The sequence below is a fragment of the Aotus nancymaae genome, unplaced genomic scaffold, assembly GCF_030222135.1.
Source record: "Aotus nancymaae isolate 86718 unplaced genomic scaffold, 86718_ANA_hifiasm-v0.15.2.pri h1tg000067l, whole genome shotgun sequence".
Lineage (NCBI taxonomy): Eukaryota > Metazoa > Chordata > Mammalia > Primates > Aotidae > Aotus > Aotus nancymaae.
The window spans coordinates 30667805-30687500 of NW_026988482.1; the positions used below are offsets into that span (position 1 = coordinate 30667805).

General features: G+C 36.5%; 1 protein-coding gene across 10 annotated transcripts in view; it reads right to left on the bottom strand.

The window, feature by feature from the left end:
• The window catches only part of ERC2 (ELKS/RAB6-interacting/CAST family member 2), a 958416-nt gene that overhangs the window by 624456 nt on the left and 314264 nt on the right, over nucleotides 1-19696 (bottom strand). For all 10 annotated transcript variants that reach the window (XR_010338994.1, XR_010338995.1, XM_064367213.1 and 7 more), the window contains 2 exons: nucleotides 11999-12154; nucleotides 2113-2280 (listed from right to left, as the gene is read on the bottom strand). Coding sequence is in view for 8 of the 10 variants with exons in the window: in XM_064367213.1 (XP_064223283.1) it covers nucleotides 2113-2280; nucleotides 11999-12154 (324 nt within the window). In the remaining 2 variants the exon portion in view is untranslated. The remainder of the gene's footprint in view (nucleotides 1-2112; nucleotides 2281-11998; nucleotides 12155-19696) is intronic.

Below are 19696 nucleotides of genomic sequence, written 5' to 3' on the forward strand. Positions count from 1 at the left end.
TTAATTTGAGAGAGGTAAAATATAGGGAGGGGAATGAGAAAGGAAAGAAGCCAAGGAATAAAGCCCCCATCAGTACAAGATAGTGAGAGGAAAAGCCTTTCTGAGCTGACTGCTCATTCATTTTCCCTGCAGAGGAACCATCAAGAAACCCGACTGCTGGTTTGGGCAAGCAGACTGCCTTGTTTCTCAAATTCTCTCCTACCCAACAACACACAGTAACAATATTACACTAACTGTATTGGTAATCCTGGCATTATTGACAAAACATGGGTACAACAGTTGCTTTTTGAATAATACAGTGAAGAAAAATTTGTGCTCTAGAACAGCAGTCAGCAAACTATCTTGCTCCATTTAGAGTACCACAGCCAGAGAGAAGACTAGCTGGGCATTCTAATGCCCACTCATTCCTCTTCCCACAAAATCACAGTGCCAGAAATTGGCAAACTTTCTGTAAAAAGCCAGACAGTAAATATTTTCAGCTTTGTGGGCCATACAATATCTATTGCAACTGCTCAGCTCTGCTGTTGTAGCACAAAAGCAGCCAAAGACAACATGTGGATGAATGGGTATGGCTGTGTTCCAATAATACTTTATTTACAAAAGCAGGCAAAGGGCCAGATCTGGCCCACAAGCCATAGTTTTGGTTGACCTCCATTTGAGACAAGTACTCAATGGTAGAAATGTTCTCTAGCTGTGCTGTCTAATACAATAGCCACTAGCCACATGTAACTGTTAGTACTTGTTATGTGGCTAATGTGACTATAGAACTACATTTTAAAATTCACTGGATTTTAATTAACTTCAGTCTACATAGCCACATGTGGCTATAGTCTTAACACAGTTCTAGACACTATTCACTGCTGCCTCCTCAAAGGAGATACAACCCAACTTCCAATTTATAGTATAGATTAAGTATTTGTCTTAAAAAATAAAATATCCTTATCTTTGCATTCACAGTGGAACTACACACAACTGAAAATGATATTTCCTAAATGTGAAATATCTACATCATTGAGGCCAAGGTGATTGTTTTGAATTGAAGCAATCAGGTAACTGCCTATCAGCCAATGGTCAAAGGCATAGGTGCTGAGTCAGGTTCATGCTAAGACCCATCCAATCTGGACCATGTTTTCTTCCTCCTCTGGACACTGTCCTGAACCTTGACTGAGAGCACAGACCTAGTCAACAGTCCCATTAACTCCTAAGACAAATCCAAACCTCCCCACAGATGCTAAAATATATACACGCAAAGACACAGCTCAAAGAGTCCAAGAGAGCATGCATGTTGATTAGAATGCCTTCTAAAGTAATGCACACAGCACATTGCCTCAATACAAAATCAGGGAGATTCACCACATTTTTCCCTATTGCCTGCTGCATCTGACAACTATTTTATTTACACAATAACTAGCTTGTGTTTTGCATTTCTTAGCAGACCCAAAGATATAATCCAAAAAGGAAAATAGGATAGTAACATATTTTTGTTTTTCTTCTAAGCATGAATAAGAGATAACAAACCAGTATTTCCTTTGAGAAACTCACACAATATCAACTTGCTCCAATGGGTAAAAGAAATTGAAGATATTCCCTAGTAAATAAGAAACCTTTGGAAACACGGGTGCCAGAAGGGGAACCCATACAGATGATGCACAGCAAAGTAAGGCAGATGACATTCCAGTTATTTTATGACTTTTGATAAAATGAAATCATTCTAGATCCAAGTCCTTAATTATGGTTACCAAATCCAAAATGCTCTGAAGAATGAAAAAAAGAAATTCCAAGTGTGAACCAAACACCTTTGGTGGCACAACATCACGCAAACTGACAAGAGTCTAGTTATAGTCTTTATTTATCCTACTTAGTGTGAGAAATCTTTTTTTCTGCAGAAATATTCATGTGTTTGCTTATGGGGTGTTGCTACAATTTCACTTGCAGTGTTACACAATCTATACAATGCATCTTGCCTTTCTGAAAGCCCAACAAATATGAATTTCAAAATACATCTGGCCCCAAGGGTTTGGATAAAGGGTCTTCTGAGGAAAGTTGTTCAGGTAGGGCATTTTCTATCAATTCAATGTCTCTGCTGTATAGAATCCTGAGACAGCGCCTTACCTCAGTCTGAAGGATGGCAGCCCTCTGTTCTTTGGCAGTAAGCGACTCTTTGAGCACTTCAATGTGTTGCTTGCAATCTGAATTTTGATTGCTAAGAGTTTCAAGCTTTGTTTGTAAGGCAAGAAGTTCTGACTCCTTCTTTGAAAGTTCCTGCTTCAGCTGATCAATCTGCAAAACAACAAAATTGAAAGAAATTAGAAATTGCTGCCCCTACACTTTACATTGGACAACTACTGATTTCTTTTCATTTCAGCAGCCAGTAATCAATAATTCAACAAGGCAGGCCATGAATTTTCTTAAAAAGATGAGCTTGGGAATCACTCAGTCTTTGGGATCTGGAGGAAAATCTGTAAATGTTGCTGAGAGTATAGGAAATAGGAATGGAAAGGTCAGCAGACTGCCTCCCATCCCACTGTGGACCATATTTCACAATGGAATGAAGCCTTCCTAGCCAAACCTACTCATCTATGAAACCACCAAGTCTATTACCACCATGGTCCTGAGGAGAGTCAACAGGGATCTAACATGGGTAATTAAATCAAGGCATAACTCCACAGTGCGAATAATCATTCAAGGGCATCATTTGACAAAAGAATCCTAAAAAAACAAGTAAGAATTGGGGATCTTCTTTTTGCTTACATTAAATATTGAGAAGATACAAAAGAACATAAAATATATATAAGGTATAAGATAAAATGGCAAAAACAATCCATCATTCAATTCACCAAAAAAGATCACTAGAATTATCTATGTCCCATACCATTTCTATCTCCTCTTCCCATTTGGAAATAATTACCACCTCAAATTTTGTGTTTATCATTTCTTTCCTTGTCTCTTAGGCTTATCATATATTTTTGTATCCATAAATAATATACTATTGGGTTTTGCATGTTTTTAAACTTTATTTGGGATACAAACTTTTTTTACTACTTTGCCTTTTTCCTACTCAATCTTATGTCCTGGAGATTAAATCACAATGTTGTACAGAGTTCATTCATTTTTTCTGAAGTAGGGTATTCCATTGAAAGACTTCATCACAATTTATTTGTCCATTTTGCTGTTCATAGAAATTTCGGTTTATTCTTAGGTTTTTTGCTACTATAAACAGTACCATTCTGAACATTCTTACACATATAACCTGTTTCACATAGCAATAATATTCTCTAATGCCTAAGATTTAAATTGCTGAACCACATACCATATTCATCTTCAATTACACTAGATAAAACAAAAATGTTTTCCAAAACAGTTCTATTAATTTACATGATCACAAGCACCTTGCAAGTATGCCAATCACTCCAGTTCTTTACCAATAACTTATGTCACTGGTCTTTTACATTTTTGCCAATTTGATATGTGTTGTGCAGGTAGATTATCTGCAGAGATATCATCTACTAATTCCTTCCTACTTGTACACAAATGTTGCTCCTCACAACTAGAGCTGAAGTTTAACTTCTTCTTGAACCTGGGCTAGACTGTGACTTCCTTCTGCCAACAGCAAAATAATCAGTATACCTGTTCTAGCCCTAGCCTACAAGAGGACTGGTAGATTCTGCTTCTACCCACTGGAAGCCAGCCACCATGTTCTAGAAGCTCAACCACACTGTGGCCACCATGCTGTGAGGAAGACCATACCAGACTTATGGACAGGCCATGCAGAAAGACAGAGAGGCCTGGTGGTCATGTTGGCCCCTTTGTCCTGTTTCAGGTACTAAAGGGAAGGATTTCAATGTTTCAGCATTAAATTTTGTGTTTGCATTGGGTTTTTTATCGACATTTTATTAGGCTTTGCATTATTACAACTATGCCAAAAGTATTTTTTAATCGTTAGTGAATGTTTAACATTACCCAACATTTTTTTTTCTGTATCTCATGATTTATCATCATCTTTCAACTTTGTATGTTATTGTAATGAATTGCATTAATGAAATTTTTAACTTTAATCTCCCCTGGAAAAAACCCATTCTGTCGTTACTTTTTTTTTATTGTACTTTAGGATTTAGGGTCCATGTGTAGATCATGCAGGATTGTTGCATAGGTACATACATGGCAAGGTGGTTTGCTGGCTTCATGCCCTCATCACCTATACCTGCCATTTCTCACCACGTTATCCCTCCCCATCCTCCCCACCTCTCGCTGTCCCTCCCCTAGCCCCCCACAACAGACCCCAATGTGTGATGCTCCCTCCCTGTGTCCACGTGTTCTCATTGTTCAACACCCACCTATGAGTGAGAACATGTGGTGTTTGATTTTCTATTCTTGTGTCAGTCTGCTGAGAATGATGGTTTCCAGATTCATCCATGTCCCTACAAAGGACATGAATTCATTGTTTTGTATGGCTGCGTAGTATTCTATGGTGTATATGTGCCCATCCAAAAGTGGGCAAAGGATATGAACAGACACTTTACAAAAGAAGACATATATGAAGCCAACAAACATATGAAAAAAACGCTTATCATCACTGGTCATTAGAGAAATGCAAATCAAAACCACATTGAGATACCATCTCATGCCAGTTAGAATGGCAATCATTAAAAAATCTGGAGACAACAGATGCTGGAGAGGATGTGGAGAAACAGGAACACTTTTACACTGTTGGTAGGAATGTAAACTAGTTCAACCATTGTGGAAGACAGTGTGGCAATTCCTCAAGGACCTAGAAATAGAAATACCATTTGACCCTGCAATCCCATTACTGGGCATCATTCTATTACATATTTTTATATGTTACCAGATTCAGCTTGCCAATATTTTGTAAGGATTTTTAATTTATGTGTATAACTGAGATTGGTTTATAATTTTCCTATCCTATACTGTTCTTTTCAGGTTTTAATATCAGTTTAGCCTTCCAAATGAAGTAGGAAGTGTTCCTTCTTTTAATGTGTTCAGAAATGGTTTCTGTGAAATTAAAATTTTCTTATATTAATGCTCATTAGAAATCACCAGCAAAACCATTCAGAGCTGCTATTTTCTTTTTCCAAAGAACATTACTTATTAATCCACTTTTAAAGGCTACAGGAATATTCAAGTTTCTAATTAGTTGAGTCAGTGTTGATACATTTTTTTCCTCCCAAAGTATTTTTCGTTTCATCTAAATTTTCACACTTATTTGCAGGAAATTTTTGTAAAACCCACTTATCTTTTATATAAACAGTATCTATGATTATGTCTTCCTTTTCATTCTAATATTCTACATTATTAACTTCTACTTTTTTTAAGTTTTATTTTAACTTTAGTCTTTTTCCTGATGAATCTCAGTAGAGGCATGTCAAGTTAAGTATTCTAATCAAGGAGCCAATTTGGCTATATTGATCATGCAATTACACTTTTACTTTCTGTTTCATCCATGTCTGCTATTTTTAAATATTTCTTTCCTTCTACTTTCTTTGGGCTTATTCTATTTTCTTTTCCTAACTTTTTAAGTTGGATGCTTATCACAGTAATTTTCAGCCTTGTTTCATTCCTAGGATAAGCCTTCAGACTATAAGGCATAATTTGGTTTTCTTTAAATTTGCTTGGTTTCTTATAATCTCTTGCCTTTATTCATATTTTCAATCTCTTCTTTTATTTATTTAAACATATTAAACACACTTAATTAATATTTCATAGTCTTTTTCTTATAATTTGAACTTTTGAAGTCTTTGCTTTCTGATTCTGCTATTTATTCTTTCTACTGGCTATCACTTATGGTGGCCCGTTTTCTTTCATGTTTTGTGATTTTTCTCTCTTTTTTTGTACTGTGTACTGGGTTTTTTTTTAGAACTTTACCTGGAAAAATGCTTTAAGGCCTATGTGGTCCTTTAGAGAATTTGCCTCTGCCAATAGCTGGGGGCACTATCCACCAAGAATGTAGCTACATTCTCTATCTGAAGTTTTTAGATCATCTTGCACAGCACATCCATGCAAGAGCCAGCTGTGGTTATGGATTCCGAGGACAATTTTTTCATCTTTTACTTGACTCAAAGCTTTAAAACAGAAAATTTTCCTTGGAGTCTCCTAAGTGTGAGGAGAGGGGAATATGGTAAGGTTATTCTTAGTTTGCCTCTGCAGTAGCAGTATAGTTGTCTGGAATCCCAACTTTATTTGGTGGTGGTAGTAAAGTTCCTACTATGCCTCATCTTGAGTAGGCCCAGACTTCTGTCTCTTTTCTTCGATGTCCTTGTGGCTATGAAAACCAGGGCTCAAGTTTATCTATCTAAAAATTGCCAACAAGAATAACCTGATATGGTTTAGTTGTATCTCCACCCAAATCTCATCTTGAATTGTAGCTCCCATAATTCCCACGTGTCATGGGAGGGACCCAGCAGGAGGTAATTGAATCATGGGGGCAGGGCAGGTCTTTCCCAGGCTGTTCTCATGAAAGTGAATAAGTCTCATGAGATCTGATGGTTTTATAAAGGGCAGTTCCCCTGCATACACTCTCTTGCCTGCTGCCATGTAAGACAGGACTTTGCTTCTCATTTGCCTTCTGCCATGATTATGAGGCCTCCCCAGCCATGTAGAACTGTGAATTCATTAAACCTCCTTCCTTTATAAATTACCCAGTCTTGGGTGTGTCTTTATTAGCAGCATGAGAACAGACTAAATACATAACCCATACTCTACTTATCATACAAGCTCCCTGCTATGGCTTAGCTTTGACCCTTGAGGTTCTTTCTTACTCAAGAGTTCATGTACATTTTAAAATGTATGTTTAAAAAATACATTTCATTCAGCATTTTTTGTTGTTTTCAGCAAGAAAACTGACATAAACGATAACAAGCTACTGACAACATCAGGTGAGCATGAACAAGAGTGAGACTCCCATGTTCAGAAGGGTTCAGGTTGCACAACTTAGTAAAAAGGTTTATATGATGGAAATCCCATTTGTAAGAAGTCAGACTACATCAGGGAACAAACAAGCTTCATCTTGCTAGCCAGATCTAAAGGATTGGTAGTGGCTAAACAAAAAATGGTCTTGAGAAGGCTTCTGAGTATGCATAAAGATTCACTGGGAAAAAATCATGACTGCTTATCAATGTGCCCCAGGTATATGTGAGCAAGTGAGCACTGCTCAGGTATGTACAGTTTCTGAAACACGTTATTTCTTTGTAACTTAATGAATCATGAGTCTGTAGTCACTTTTATGTGGAACAAAAATAAGAAGTTCTCTCTGAGATGTAACGAGAATACGGTATAAATAAAAAGAGGGAAAATCAGAATTAGGATTACTTAAAATGATAAAAGACATTAAAATCTGTTATGATCAGCATGATCAGCACTCTTTTCAGGGTGGGGGCCATGGCCCCAAATCTTATCCAGTTGTAGTTGACAGCACAGTTTATAGTCAATTCCACATATGAAACTGATTCATCTGAAATTAACCCTCAAAAACTTTCAATTCTACACACCTAAGCAAAGATGATGGTTATAGTGAAAAAACTGATTTGTGCTAACTTCCACAAATACCACAGTAGAAAGCTAGTGTGGGGGTTGGGGTATTGAGAGGGAAATGTAAAGGAAATAAACTGGATATAGAGAATGGGGTTTAGTCAGGAGGAAGGGCATGGCAGGTTCTACATATACCTCCTTTATTCAATAAAAGTAGATTGATAATGATAAAACTATTTCAGTCTATAAATATTAAACAGGCAGTGACTCTAAATAGCTTTCAGATATTGCTGCCATAAGGCAAATTTTAAATAAATATTTATATAGACAATAACAGAAAAAGGCTTTTCTAAGGGGAATATAGTTACAGGGTAAAAAAAATCATATTCTCCCATAAAAATATGCCTTTTGCTTCTTTTACAGCCATAAATTCCATAAAAATGGAAAGTGATGCAATCGAACATACATGAGAACTGAGGCCAGGGAAGGTCTGTCTCTGTGATGGCCAGAAGAAAAGCCAATCGGAATTACATCACATGCTTTATATGAAGTCCATGTGGACATCAGGCACACTTCATCCCGTCTGAAAATTCTTCCCCCACTTCCATCTGTGACACAACCTACACCCTGAAAAAAACAGTCTGCCAAGGAAAACAGCTTCTTTTTCACTAAAGATATGGCTCTCATGTCTAGAAAGTGATATGCTTACTATCATGCAGTTTGGGTTATGAGGTTTGTAATCTATCAGAGGTTTATAAGAAAATGTGTTACAAATTCAGAATAAAGGAGGAGATCTAAGACAGCAGATCAGCGTCTCTGGCAAACACTGGAAACAGAGGGAGCAGCTAATATAGAAATACTGGAATGAGTAGATGAAAAATGTGTTAGACTAGGAACAAAGCCTTGTACAGAAAGGAAATGCCATTATTCTTTCCCAACAGAAAAACAATTATGTATTTGGTATGTTCCATTCTCTGAGGCTTCATAGAGCTCCAGAAAGTAATTCATGCTTTCCATGGCCTCTGAGATTCAGCTCTCACAGTTTAATTCCTCTAACCCTTCAGTGTTGGGTAGGAATTGGAGTTTCCAACAGGGGAGAGTTGCACATCTGAGATCTCCTAGAGGCTCAGTTCTCAGAGACAATGTTCATGTGCCAAAGGACTTCCAAGATGCCAGGATTTCTACCCTGGCTGACTATGTTTAGTATTCCTGCCTTCACACAAGCTGAGTTTTGCAACCCACCTTCTACCTTTCCAAAAATATTATGTCATGGTTTTTCTATGATGTCATATTTGTAAAAGCAATTCAGGCATTCATTGCTATTTAATTTAACCACAGAGCTTTCAAGAGGCCCTACCAATTCCAACTACCTGCTCTGGATCAAATGGAAGTGTACCTCCTTCCACATGGCTATTTAAAATACTTCCTTTCCCTCCAATCTACATGATGTATTCATTTTAATAAGTAATGCAAGCAGCATTCCCAGGCTTAAATGAGGAATCACACTCATCACTCAAAGTAGGAGAATTGGGCTGAGTGTGGTGGCTCACATCTGTAATTGCAGTACTTTGGGAGGCTGAGGCAGGCAAATCACTTGAGCTCAGGAGTACAAGACCAGCCTGACCAACATGGTAAAACCCAATTTGTACCAAAAATACAAAAATTAGCTGGTGTGGTCATGTGCACCTGTAATTCCAGCTATTCAGGAGGCTGGGTTGGGAGAATTGCTTGAACCAGGGAGGTGGAGGCTGCAATGAGCCAATATCGCACCACTGCACTCCAGCCTTGGTGACAGAGTGAGACCCATCTCAAAACAAACGAAAAAACCAAGTAAAGGAATTAAGAAAAACAAGTAATTAAAGTAATGATAGGAAACATTAGCAATAAATGTTATAGTTCAATCCAATAAGAACATTCTTTCAATGGAGAAAATATTAAAAACTGACCCTCACTAGTACATTTTAGCTAATTTTTAACAGTAAAAGGGGTAGCTGCATAACATTAGAAGAATTCATTTTATTTGTATTTCTTAGAAATCCATTTTTCCCATTAGTCAAGTTAAATATAACACTTATTATTTGGTTATACTTCTTCAATAATAATGTTTATAATTATAAGCTACTTTTTTGAGCCAGGTACTTTAACTACAATATTTCATTTTAATCTTCATTTAGTCCATCTGTACCATCCTGTAAGGTTGGTGCTATTGCCCCTATTTTATAGAAGAAAGTGTGGTCGAGTGACTTTGGTCACTCCTCAAGTCACTCTCTATGCAGCTGGCAAAGGGAGGCTGGAGACTTGCTGGAGTCTGCTTTTGTCTTCAGTCTGCACTCTTTCCACCTCACTCCACTACTTTCCTCAAACATTCTGCTGACCTGACCACTTTTGGAACCATTAAAAGTAACTAGCCATTAAACGTTAAATCTAACTCAAGGATTGATGGTCTCTCAGACAAATGTGGGCTAATAAAGGTCATGACTTGCTGAAGATCATATAAATGTTTTATTCACCTAGACAGAGTCCATCATGAGGGGCAGAGTTTACAAATTTCGTGACATTTTCAGCTGTAGAAGTGGCTTGAACAATCTCCCATTGTGGAATAACAGAGTCAGAAGGAAAAGTTTAAGCCAAAAGAATAATTTCCCCCAAACTTCTTGAGTTCACTCGTATCTGTGCCTCTGGTCTTCATTCCCAGAATGATTTGGGCACTGTCTGCAGGTCACCCTAGTACTGTGATTGCCGAACCTCGGCTCAACTCTCTGAGAGAGAGGGACTGCAAGAAACCAACCAGAAGGACGGACTGAGCAGTGAAACCCATTATGCATTTTGAGGCAGTCCCTGGTTTCATTCAAATCCACTGGACAGTCCCCTCATATCTCAACACCTTGATCCATATTTTCAGCACAATTTCAACATCTAGTTAGAGATGGAAACTTGACGGAAGAACTTTTGTGTTTTATCCTTAAGGAAACATACATGCATGCATGCATACATACATACATACATACACACACACACACACACACACACACACACAAGTCGTGGTTAAGTAAACGTTAGATAGATATCATTATTTCCTTCCTATAACTTGCAAACTCAGCAAGGAGTATGCACATATTTCACAACTGATAAAAATCATTTAAACATTTTTCTCTCCTCTCCCACTGCTTTCTCACAGAGGTTTGCATTACTCTAACTCTGCTGCACTTCAGAAAGCAACAAACAAGATTGAAACCTAGAACAAGAGAACAGGCATATTTAAGAGCAAGTGGTAGGAAAAAAAAAAGAAAAAAGTTTTTAAAATTGATATGGTTATTAATTTCAGAAGGAAAATGATTTAAACAGAGAAAGAGATAAAAGTATCTCAGTCTCAAAAGACCTATTTGGGCTATTCATAAATTTAATAATTATGCATATGTAAAAATAATAGATACTTAGGTGCTTGGTCCATTTAAAGCCCCAAGTTTATTTTTGAAAAATACAAGCCAAAATCTTTAAAACTGACAATAACAATATAAACTAATGGAGCAGTTTACTCAAAAATATTTTATAAAGATTCCATAGCAATAGACAACAATAATAATATTAATACTATTATCAAGAACAATGCCTGACATTTGATGGATACTTTCCAGAGATCAGACAAGGGACTAAGGGCTTTAAATGAATAATCTCTTGGAATCATCAGACCAACCCGATGATGTAGGTATTTTTCTTAGCCCTATTTCATGGATAAAGAAACTGAGGCTTAGGGAAGCTTAATGATTTAACTAAATGGCAGCATTTGGACTCAAAACTATTTATGTCTTAAATGCTATGCTAAAACCAAAAGAGCTTAATAACTTTTTTTTTCTTTTTAAAATATAGTCTTGCTCTGTCACCCAGGCTGGAGTGCAGTGGTATGATCTTGACTCACTGCAACCTCTGTCTCCCGAGTTCAAGTGATTCTCCTGCCTCAGCCTCCTGAGCAGCTGAGATCCATGCCTGGCTAATTTTTGTATTTTTGGTAGAGACGGGATTTCACCATGTTAGCCAGGCTGGTCTCAAACTCCTGACCTCAGCTGATCTGCCCACCTCTGCCTCCCAATCTAATAACATTTAAATGAGTTTAATTGGCTTGTACTAACAATATATTTTGAGACAATCACCTTCTAAGAGACACAAGAAATTTGGCCACGATAGCAACTTCAAAAAAATAGCAAACTTATAATGATGGTGGAAATTTGGAAGAGAGTGGACTATAAATATGTTAATTCCCAAGAAAAAGGAACACCAAAGGAACTCCTAATTAAAGCCTGAACCTCTCAGGAAGGAGAAATTCCACCAAAGGCTTTCCCTGATTGCTTTTTGAAAGCTATATGTCTGAAACAAAAATCTTACGCATTGTCCTTTTTTGTCCATATATTAAATAATATCACATAAAGCATATTATATGAGTATTTGAAAAAAGTACGTATGTAGACTGTAACTTTCTAGTCACATTAAGAACATAAAATTTTATAACCCTGGACCGTACCTTGGTCTTCATAAACTTGGAGTGACTTTTGTAAACCTCAATTTGTTTGATCTCTTCTTCACGGTCCTCAGTGTTCAACACACCATTGGCTTTTAACATCTGGATCTCATCCTCAAGATCCCTTATGTTTCGCTCCAATGAAGCGATTTTTGTGTCCTGTTGGTAAAGAAGAAAAGAAAAATAAAAATAAAGAATAAAAATTATTTTTAAGATCATCAAAACAGAATTTAAGAAAGTAGTTTTGGTAGTGCTGTTATACATTAACCATGGTGTAGATATAGCCCCGAATTCAGGACAATTTACTTTTTTCACAGCTGAGTATCATTTGTGAGATGATGGTTTAAGCTCCCAATCAAGATCATGTGTAAATACAATACAGAGAATTACCTAAATATGTTTGTCTAATATCTGGGAATCAAATTACCAAAGCAACAGTGATAAAAGTAATCTAAGTGTTAAAAAACAAAACAGAACACCATGTAAGTGAACAGATTTTAATTTGGGATACAGTTTACTAGTGTATATTTTTGAATCCACTTATGAACACAAAAATAGTTTATGTGTATATTTTATGGCTGATTTTTGTAAGGTATGCTTGGAATTTGACTCTGAGAGAGAAAGAAATTCAAATCTACTAATGGGAAAAAGGATTATCATCTAAAATACAGACATAAGTGAAACTAAATAACTGAATCTTGACTTAGTATGACTGATACACTAAATATTGAAAATTTATAGTGATTGGAAATAATGCATCACAATGTCATAATTCATTTGGCGAGCAGTCAGGTCCCTATGTTACAAAACACATGACTACCTTGCAGGGCATTTCAACCTATTGATTTATGGAGCTAGCAACTAGAAATATTACACTCAGATGTGGAATTAACTGGGAAAAGTTACCAATGACAGACTCTATACACAAGATAGAGCATGAGAAACAATGCATTAGAAAGTAGTGAAGAGAGAGCTCTCATAGGAGAACCAAAACAAAAAAAAAAATGGCAAACAATTTTCCACAACAGTATTAGGCTTCAATTGGGCTTTGGAATGAAAGTATGACACATCAAAAACTGACTTCAGGTTTTCTCAGTGTCACATCTGCCCACCATTTTATCGCAGAGTTAGGGAGCTCATATTAAATTTGTAACTGAATACTAACACAGAACAATCTACCAATTTTTTAAAACAATTCATTTTCTCAGAATCAAAAAGACTCAGAATTCCAAAAGACAATTAATAGGCTATTCTATTTCTAAGTAACTCATTTTTAAATACTTTGCAACAAATGTGTTTGTCCTGACTTTATGGCTATTGTCTACTTTATTTTCCTATATTATATGCCCAATGGCATAACTCCTATGGAAATATAATAATTATCATTGTTATTATCATTAACATTGTCATCATGTTAAAAGGAGGAAAAAGAGGAGAAGAAATTTATGCAACTCTATTATGTGCCAAGAAGTGAGTACTCTAAGTTCTGCAGACACTTTTATTAATTCTCAGAAAAACTTCTAGAGATGAAATAAAAAGATTTTGAAAATTCCAAGATTATTAGGAAATGGAACATTCCATAGTATTTCATTTTCCTTTAAAAATAATACCTATTTTATTTTTCAGTTGTAAAAGCAATATACTTTGAATTCACAGAAAATGAAGAAAACCTCCTCTAATCTTACTGTCTAGAAATAACTACCATTAATGTTTTTACGTATATTCTGCCAGTATTTTTCTATTTAGATGCCATTTCTGGAAATCTTGTATGCTACCAGTTTAAATTTTAAAAAGTGTTTTGGACTGAATGTTGTGTTTCCCAAAAATGTGTATGTTGAAACTCTAACCCTCAATGCGATAGTATTTAGAGATGGGGTCTTTGGTGGGTAATTAGGACTAGATGAGGCTAGGAGAGTAGGGCCCTGGTAATGGGATTAGAGCCCTTATAAGGGGAGACACCAGGGAGCCTGCTCATTCTCTCTCCCCCAAGAAATGACATAGGGAGAATGCAGCTATCTACAAGACAGGAAGAGAGTCCTCACCAGAGCCTTATCATGCTGGCACCCTAATCTCAGCCTTCTAGCCTCCAGAGAACTGTGAGAAAAACAAATCTCCATTATTGAAGCCAACCAGTCTATGGTACTTTGCTAAGACAGCTAAGCTCACAAATATAGGGAGTGATACTTAGAGACTTACTTGGGTCCCGAGCTATGAGAACTCCATAGATACAAAGAAAGATAATAATGGAAGTGTTATGGAAAAACAACTTCTAGAAGTTGATAAGAGACTTTCCAAATAAATAAAAGTCATTTCAAATCAACATGCTTCAGGCTATAAAATCAAGGAAGACTCAATATACAACAATTGAAAAGCTATATAGATAATTATGATTATTCATAATCCCACCACTCAGATATACCTACAATTGACATTTGTATTCATTCCTATGAAAGACTTAAGATTATATTTTCAACTCAAAACATACAAAAAGATATTTCAATTAAAACTGTAATCAGTATGATATAGATTTCTTCTATTGAGATACAAATTGGCTGTTGATAAGATTTACAAATACTCGAGTGTAATATTTAAGAGTTTACAAATAGCTAAATACAATCTTTATAAGAACTGAACTGTAAAGTAAGTGTGAAGGTAAGGGCTAATATCCCAGCTCTTCCTATATAAAATTTCCTAGGATTTTCAACTCAAATCTAAGTGACCATATTAACGTGTATGTATGTATAAATATATACCTATGTAAATATATTTGTAGTGAGTATGTGTGTGTGGCACAACACACTTTGAAGTCTTCACATATTAGACCTTAATTTTTTCATAACACTTGGTGGAATTCCAACTCCCAATCATGGAGGCAAGAAGAGATGACTCTGCTTCCTCACAAGGCTCAGTTTTCCTCTCAGTAAACTCCTGAGGCTTTAGTGAGCAAGGACTTCAACTGCCAACTTCTAAATAAATGGCTTAGAAGGAACTTTTCACTGGATTCAAGAATTACATACTGCTAAAGAAAGATCAGAACTGGGTTAAGATAGAAAGTTTCTTAATACAGCAAAGCTTCTTGACATCTAAGTTAAAATTTCACCAAATGGTGAAACATATTTTGAAAACCTTTTTTACTTTTATTAATTTTCTCAAATTAAGCAACACCCTTCTTTTTCCTCACAAACTTCTTTCTTCTCTTGTTCTGTTGCCCAGGCTGGAGTGCAGTGGTGTGATCTCGGCTCACTGAAACCTCCGCCTTCCAGGTTCAAGTCATTCTCGTGCCTTAGCCTCCCAAGTAGCTGGGATTACCAGTCTGTGCCACCACATCCAGCTAATTTTTGTATTTTTAGTAGTGACGGGGTTTCACCATGTTGGCCAGGCTAGTCTCGAACTCCTGACTTCAAGTGATCCACCCACCTCAGCCTCCCAAAATGCTGGGATTACAGGTGTAAGCCATTGTGCCCAGCCTATATTCCTGTTCTTATATAAAAAGTCAATTTCAAGGGCAACAGAACTTATGCCTCACATCATAAGCACAGAGAAAAGTAGGTAGGAAAATATCATTAGGATTCAAAGAACCAGTACGAAAAATACAGATATATCAGATGGTTTGGGGTTGTGCCCAAGAAGATATTCAAAATGCCAAGCCAGAGAAGGACTGAGGAAATAAAAGCAGGAAAATTAAAAGCAAGCAAAATGGCTGCCATGTCCACTGCTTTTCAACTGCCTCAGTCCAAAGAATTCAGAAGGAAGAAATATTGTCATTTTCTTTTTTAAAAAATCTCTAACATTAAGATAAATGACTAAAACCTTATAAGGAGGACTATGGAAATCCATATCAAGTCCTCATATGGCTGAATTTGATATACGGATGTTGAGATACTAAATGCACATGGCTCAGAAACGCAACACACTAATCTAGAATAGAGAAAAAAAAAAAACTTAAAGACATATCAACATATAACTTCCTGAAAAATGGAGATTCAGAAGGTAAAGCAACATTTTACTGCCTAATCACCAAAGAGTTTTCTTCATCTGAACCTTTTCATAAGTTATTTATGACTGATATTTTTAAACAATGTATGTAGTGATTTTCAAACACACATCTTGATTATATTTCACAAATAAACAAGCTCTAGAAGCAGATCGTTGTGGGGCTTCCTTATAGACAGAGAAAGTGAAATATAATATAGAGTAGCTTTTCCCAAAGTTCACAGAACTCAAATGCTCCATGAAAGAGGGGTTGCAGGGTCATGTACCTTTGAGAAATACTTATTAGGAAATCTGAACGCACATTAGCGTGAATGGCTCTGGGAAGCCCGGCAGCAAAACATTCTATTTAACTTTATCACAGTATTACTACCTCTAGAAGCCAATTCCTGAAAAAACTTTAGGCCTATAATAATCACATTAAGCTCTGGGTGATATTACTAAATTGAAGAATCAAAATAATAATTTGGATTCTTCAAGGGAAAACTTGTCACAATCACCCCTGATTTAAAATGAAGTAAGGAGGGCTGAATATGTAGATCATCTTGTCAGTTTCTGTCATTCAAAAGTGGTTTACTGAGCTCCTGTTCTAAGCTCAGCACTTAAGACGACATCAGTGAAAGAACAGACGTGAACGCCCATTCTCCTGGAATTTAGCACCTCATCTCTCAGGTAATATTTTTTAAATAGTCTTGAGATAGGGCAACCATGAAATTGTTTTGTTATTATATTTTGGTAATGGATTGTAAGGATGTGGAAAAAAAATTTTCAGGGAAAAAATAAACATCTAAAAAATGTTTGCTTCAGTTAGGATAAAAAGATCTCAATTGAGTGTCTCTTTTTAATCATTTATTTCTACACATTCATAAAATAATACTTACAAAAATTTTATGCATAAATTGTAGATCATAGCTTCTACTTAAAGATTCATACCCAAGACTATTTTACATCTACCACCCAAAAAATCCAAAATAGGTATTTGATGGGCAACTAATAAATAAAACACTGGAATTGAACCCCAGAAGCCATTTACCCACGGGGCCCACCTGCTAATGTTTAAGCCAGCCACAAACACTAGCACTAGCCCATGAGGGCTGCAGTTATAGTAATGCAGATGAAAGTGGAAGGAAAGATTGACATAAGTTTATTTCTTTCTTCTCTCTCTCTCTAACTATCTCTAGATTTCTCTAGAACATGTATGCTATAGATTGACAGTAAACTTAAGACAATGAGTTCTCTCATTCATTCATTAATTCAACAAATATATAGGGCATCTATTGGGAACCAGTGACTTTGCCAGGTGTGTAAGATACCAAGTATATCTCAACAAGATCCATGGGCATCCTTCTCTCTCTAACATGAAGTACAGCCTGGATCCGTGCTACTCAAAGTGTGGTCACAGACCAGATCAGCAGCACTGACATCACCTGGGGGCTTTGTTGACATGCAAGATCTCAGGCCCCAACTCAGAACTACTGAATCCAAATCTACATTTTCACAAGATCCTAGGGTGATTCGGGTGTTCTAAATGACTGCACATGTCCAAAAGACACAAGGGACAAGACTGACAAACGCAGAAAGGACTAGGGTAACTTTATTTTCCAAATACATTTAGAAAAACATGAACCTAGTTTCAAGAGCCATTCAACTTGACATTAAGTGTACAGCAACCCTGGGAGTAAATTTTCTGGAGTATCTTTGCCAGTCAGGATGCCATTATTACTCTTTTTGTGTGTGTCAAACATTATGTTCCCCTTAAACAGCAAGAAACAGATTTCAGTCCCTCTCCAAGAACTGTGAATATTGAAATGGTGAGTGGGTGGAACATCAAAAAGAAGCAATATCATTTAGTCACAAAAAGTAACAATTATGTTATTGCTGAGTGTCACAATGTGCTTTCCTTTTAAATACCGTGAGAATTACTGGTTTCATTTTAATATCAGGCCAAGAAAGAAGATATAAGCGGTTTTTACAGGGCATCGAATTCACTGTGATCACATATTGGTCTACAGACATTGATCAAAGTTAGGGCCAATTTGGTTTTTAAAAGATGTGATCTAATGTTCAGGAAAAGTCTCTACATAATTATATTACACTTTATTTAGAATAAAATTTGAAACTATTATTACTGGATACCACAGAGGCTCTTAACGGCTTAACTTTTAAAAATCATCTAGTCATAGCTGCAAACACAACTGAGCAGCCCTGGGTCTCAGGCTATCCGAGTAAGGCCCCATCTTTGGAAGGATTTACTGTGTGGGATAACCGCGGTTATATGAGCCCAAGTTAGATACTCCAGAAAGAAGTTGACTTAGGCCTAAGACATATTAGGAAAAAGGACAAATACAAAAAAAATAAAAAATTTGTCTTCTTGGGCCTTATCAAACTATAAAAGATTATGACCTAGATTAGAAGATGACAGAAGAATTAGATGATATCTAATTCTTTATGGCAAAATGAACAAGCACAGAAAAGGGTGGACTAGATCAAATTAAAAGCAATTAGGGTGCTTTGATGTTTTTTTCCCCCCAGTCTCATTTGCCTGCTTCTGACTTATTCTTCATGAAACCCATGCCCTTGGAACGCATCCTTCCTGTCATCCTGTCTCTGTGCATATTACTAATGACCCATGAGCAGATGTGTCTCTAGTGATTCTTGCTGGACACTGTGACCTTTGAACTTATGATCTTCATATATTAATTTGTTCTTGTTGTTAATGGACTCAGCTCTAAGAAAAAGAGCTAAATCTAAAGCAATCCAGACAGACCGCAAGTGAAGGTAAAACATCTGACCTTTACAGAGTCACGAACCTGGATGCAAATCCTAGTTCAGGCTTTTACATTTGGGAAAGGATACTCAGCCTCTCTGAAAGACCATGCTCATGAACATGTTAAGAAAATTACAAGTAAGGTATAATGCATACAAAGTACCTATCATAGAGCCTACCCCAAGAGAGTGAAAAGTTATCATTATTATCATAAGCCCAAAACAATGCAGTAAGTCCCAAAACAATGTAATAAGTAACAACTAATTCCCCAGTTGTTACTTACACAAGTAGAAGACAGTAGCTTCCATTTTTATTTCATCCTGTTAAACTTTCTGAGCATGTTCCTAACCTTGCTAATCCTATAACCTAAGGTTGCTACAAGAATTAAATGAGTGGATACATGGAGGTCTTCCAGAATAACAGCTAACACACAGTAGCACTCAATAAATGTTACTGTCCCTCCTGTTTCCAGCTATGACACATACCTATTAATTTTTTGGTCTGCCCAGCTTCCTTTCCTTTTGGGAACTGCATCTTCCCAACAGACCCACGATATATATATAGTAAGTCCATGACTGGATGTGGCCTTCTTGGGTATCATGTATTGAGAATCTATCTGAATAATTGGGCCCTTATAACATCATTTGAATCATCCACTCCCCAGAACACCAAATATGAGAGTAAGATTTCTGTTATTTATAACAGAAAAACATATAACGTACAGTGATAGTGTGAAAGGTAACACCAAAATATGGAATATTCTGTAAATCTATAAATAGAGAAGTCAGGAATGGGTAAGACCTCCATAGCAGAGTCAAGAAATCTCCAGAAAGCACAGGAGACTAATATGGGGTTTGAAGATGAATAAGAACAATATTATCACAGAGAAGACGAAATTCTTTTCAGCTAGAAGCAATAACACATACAAAATCCAGAGCACTCAG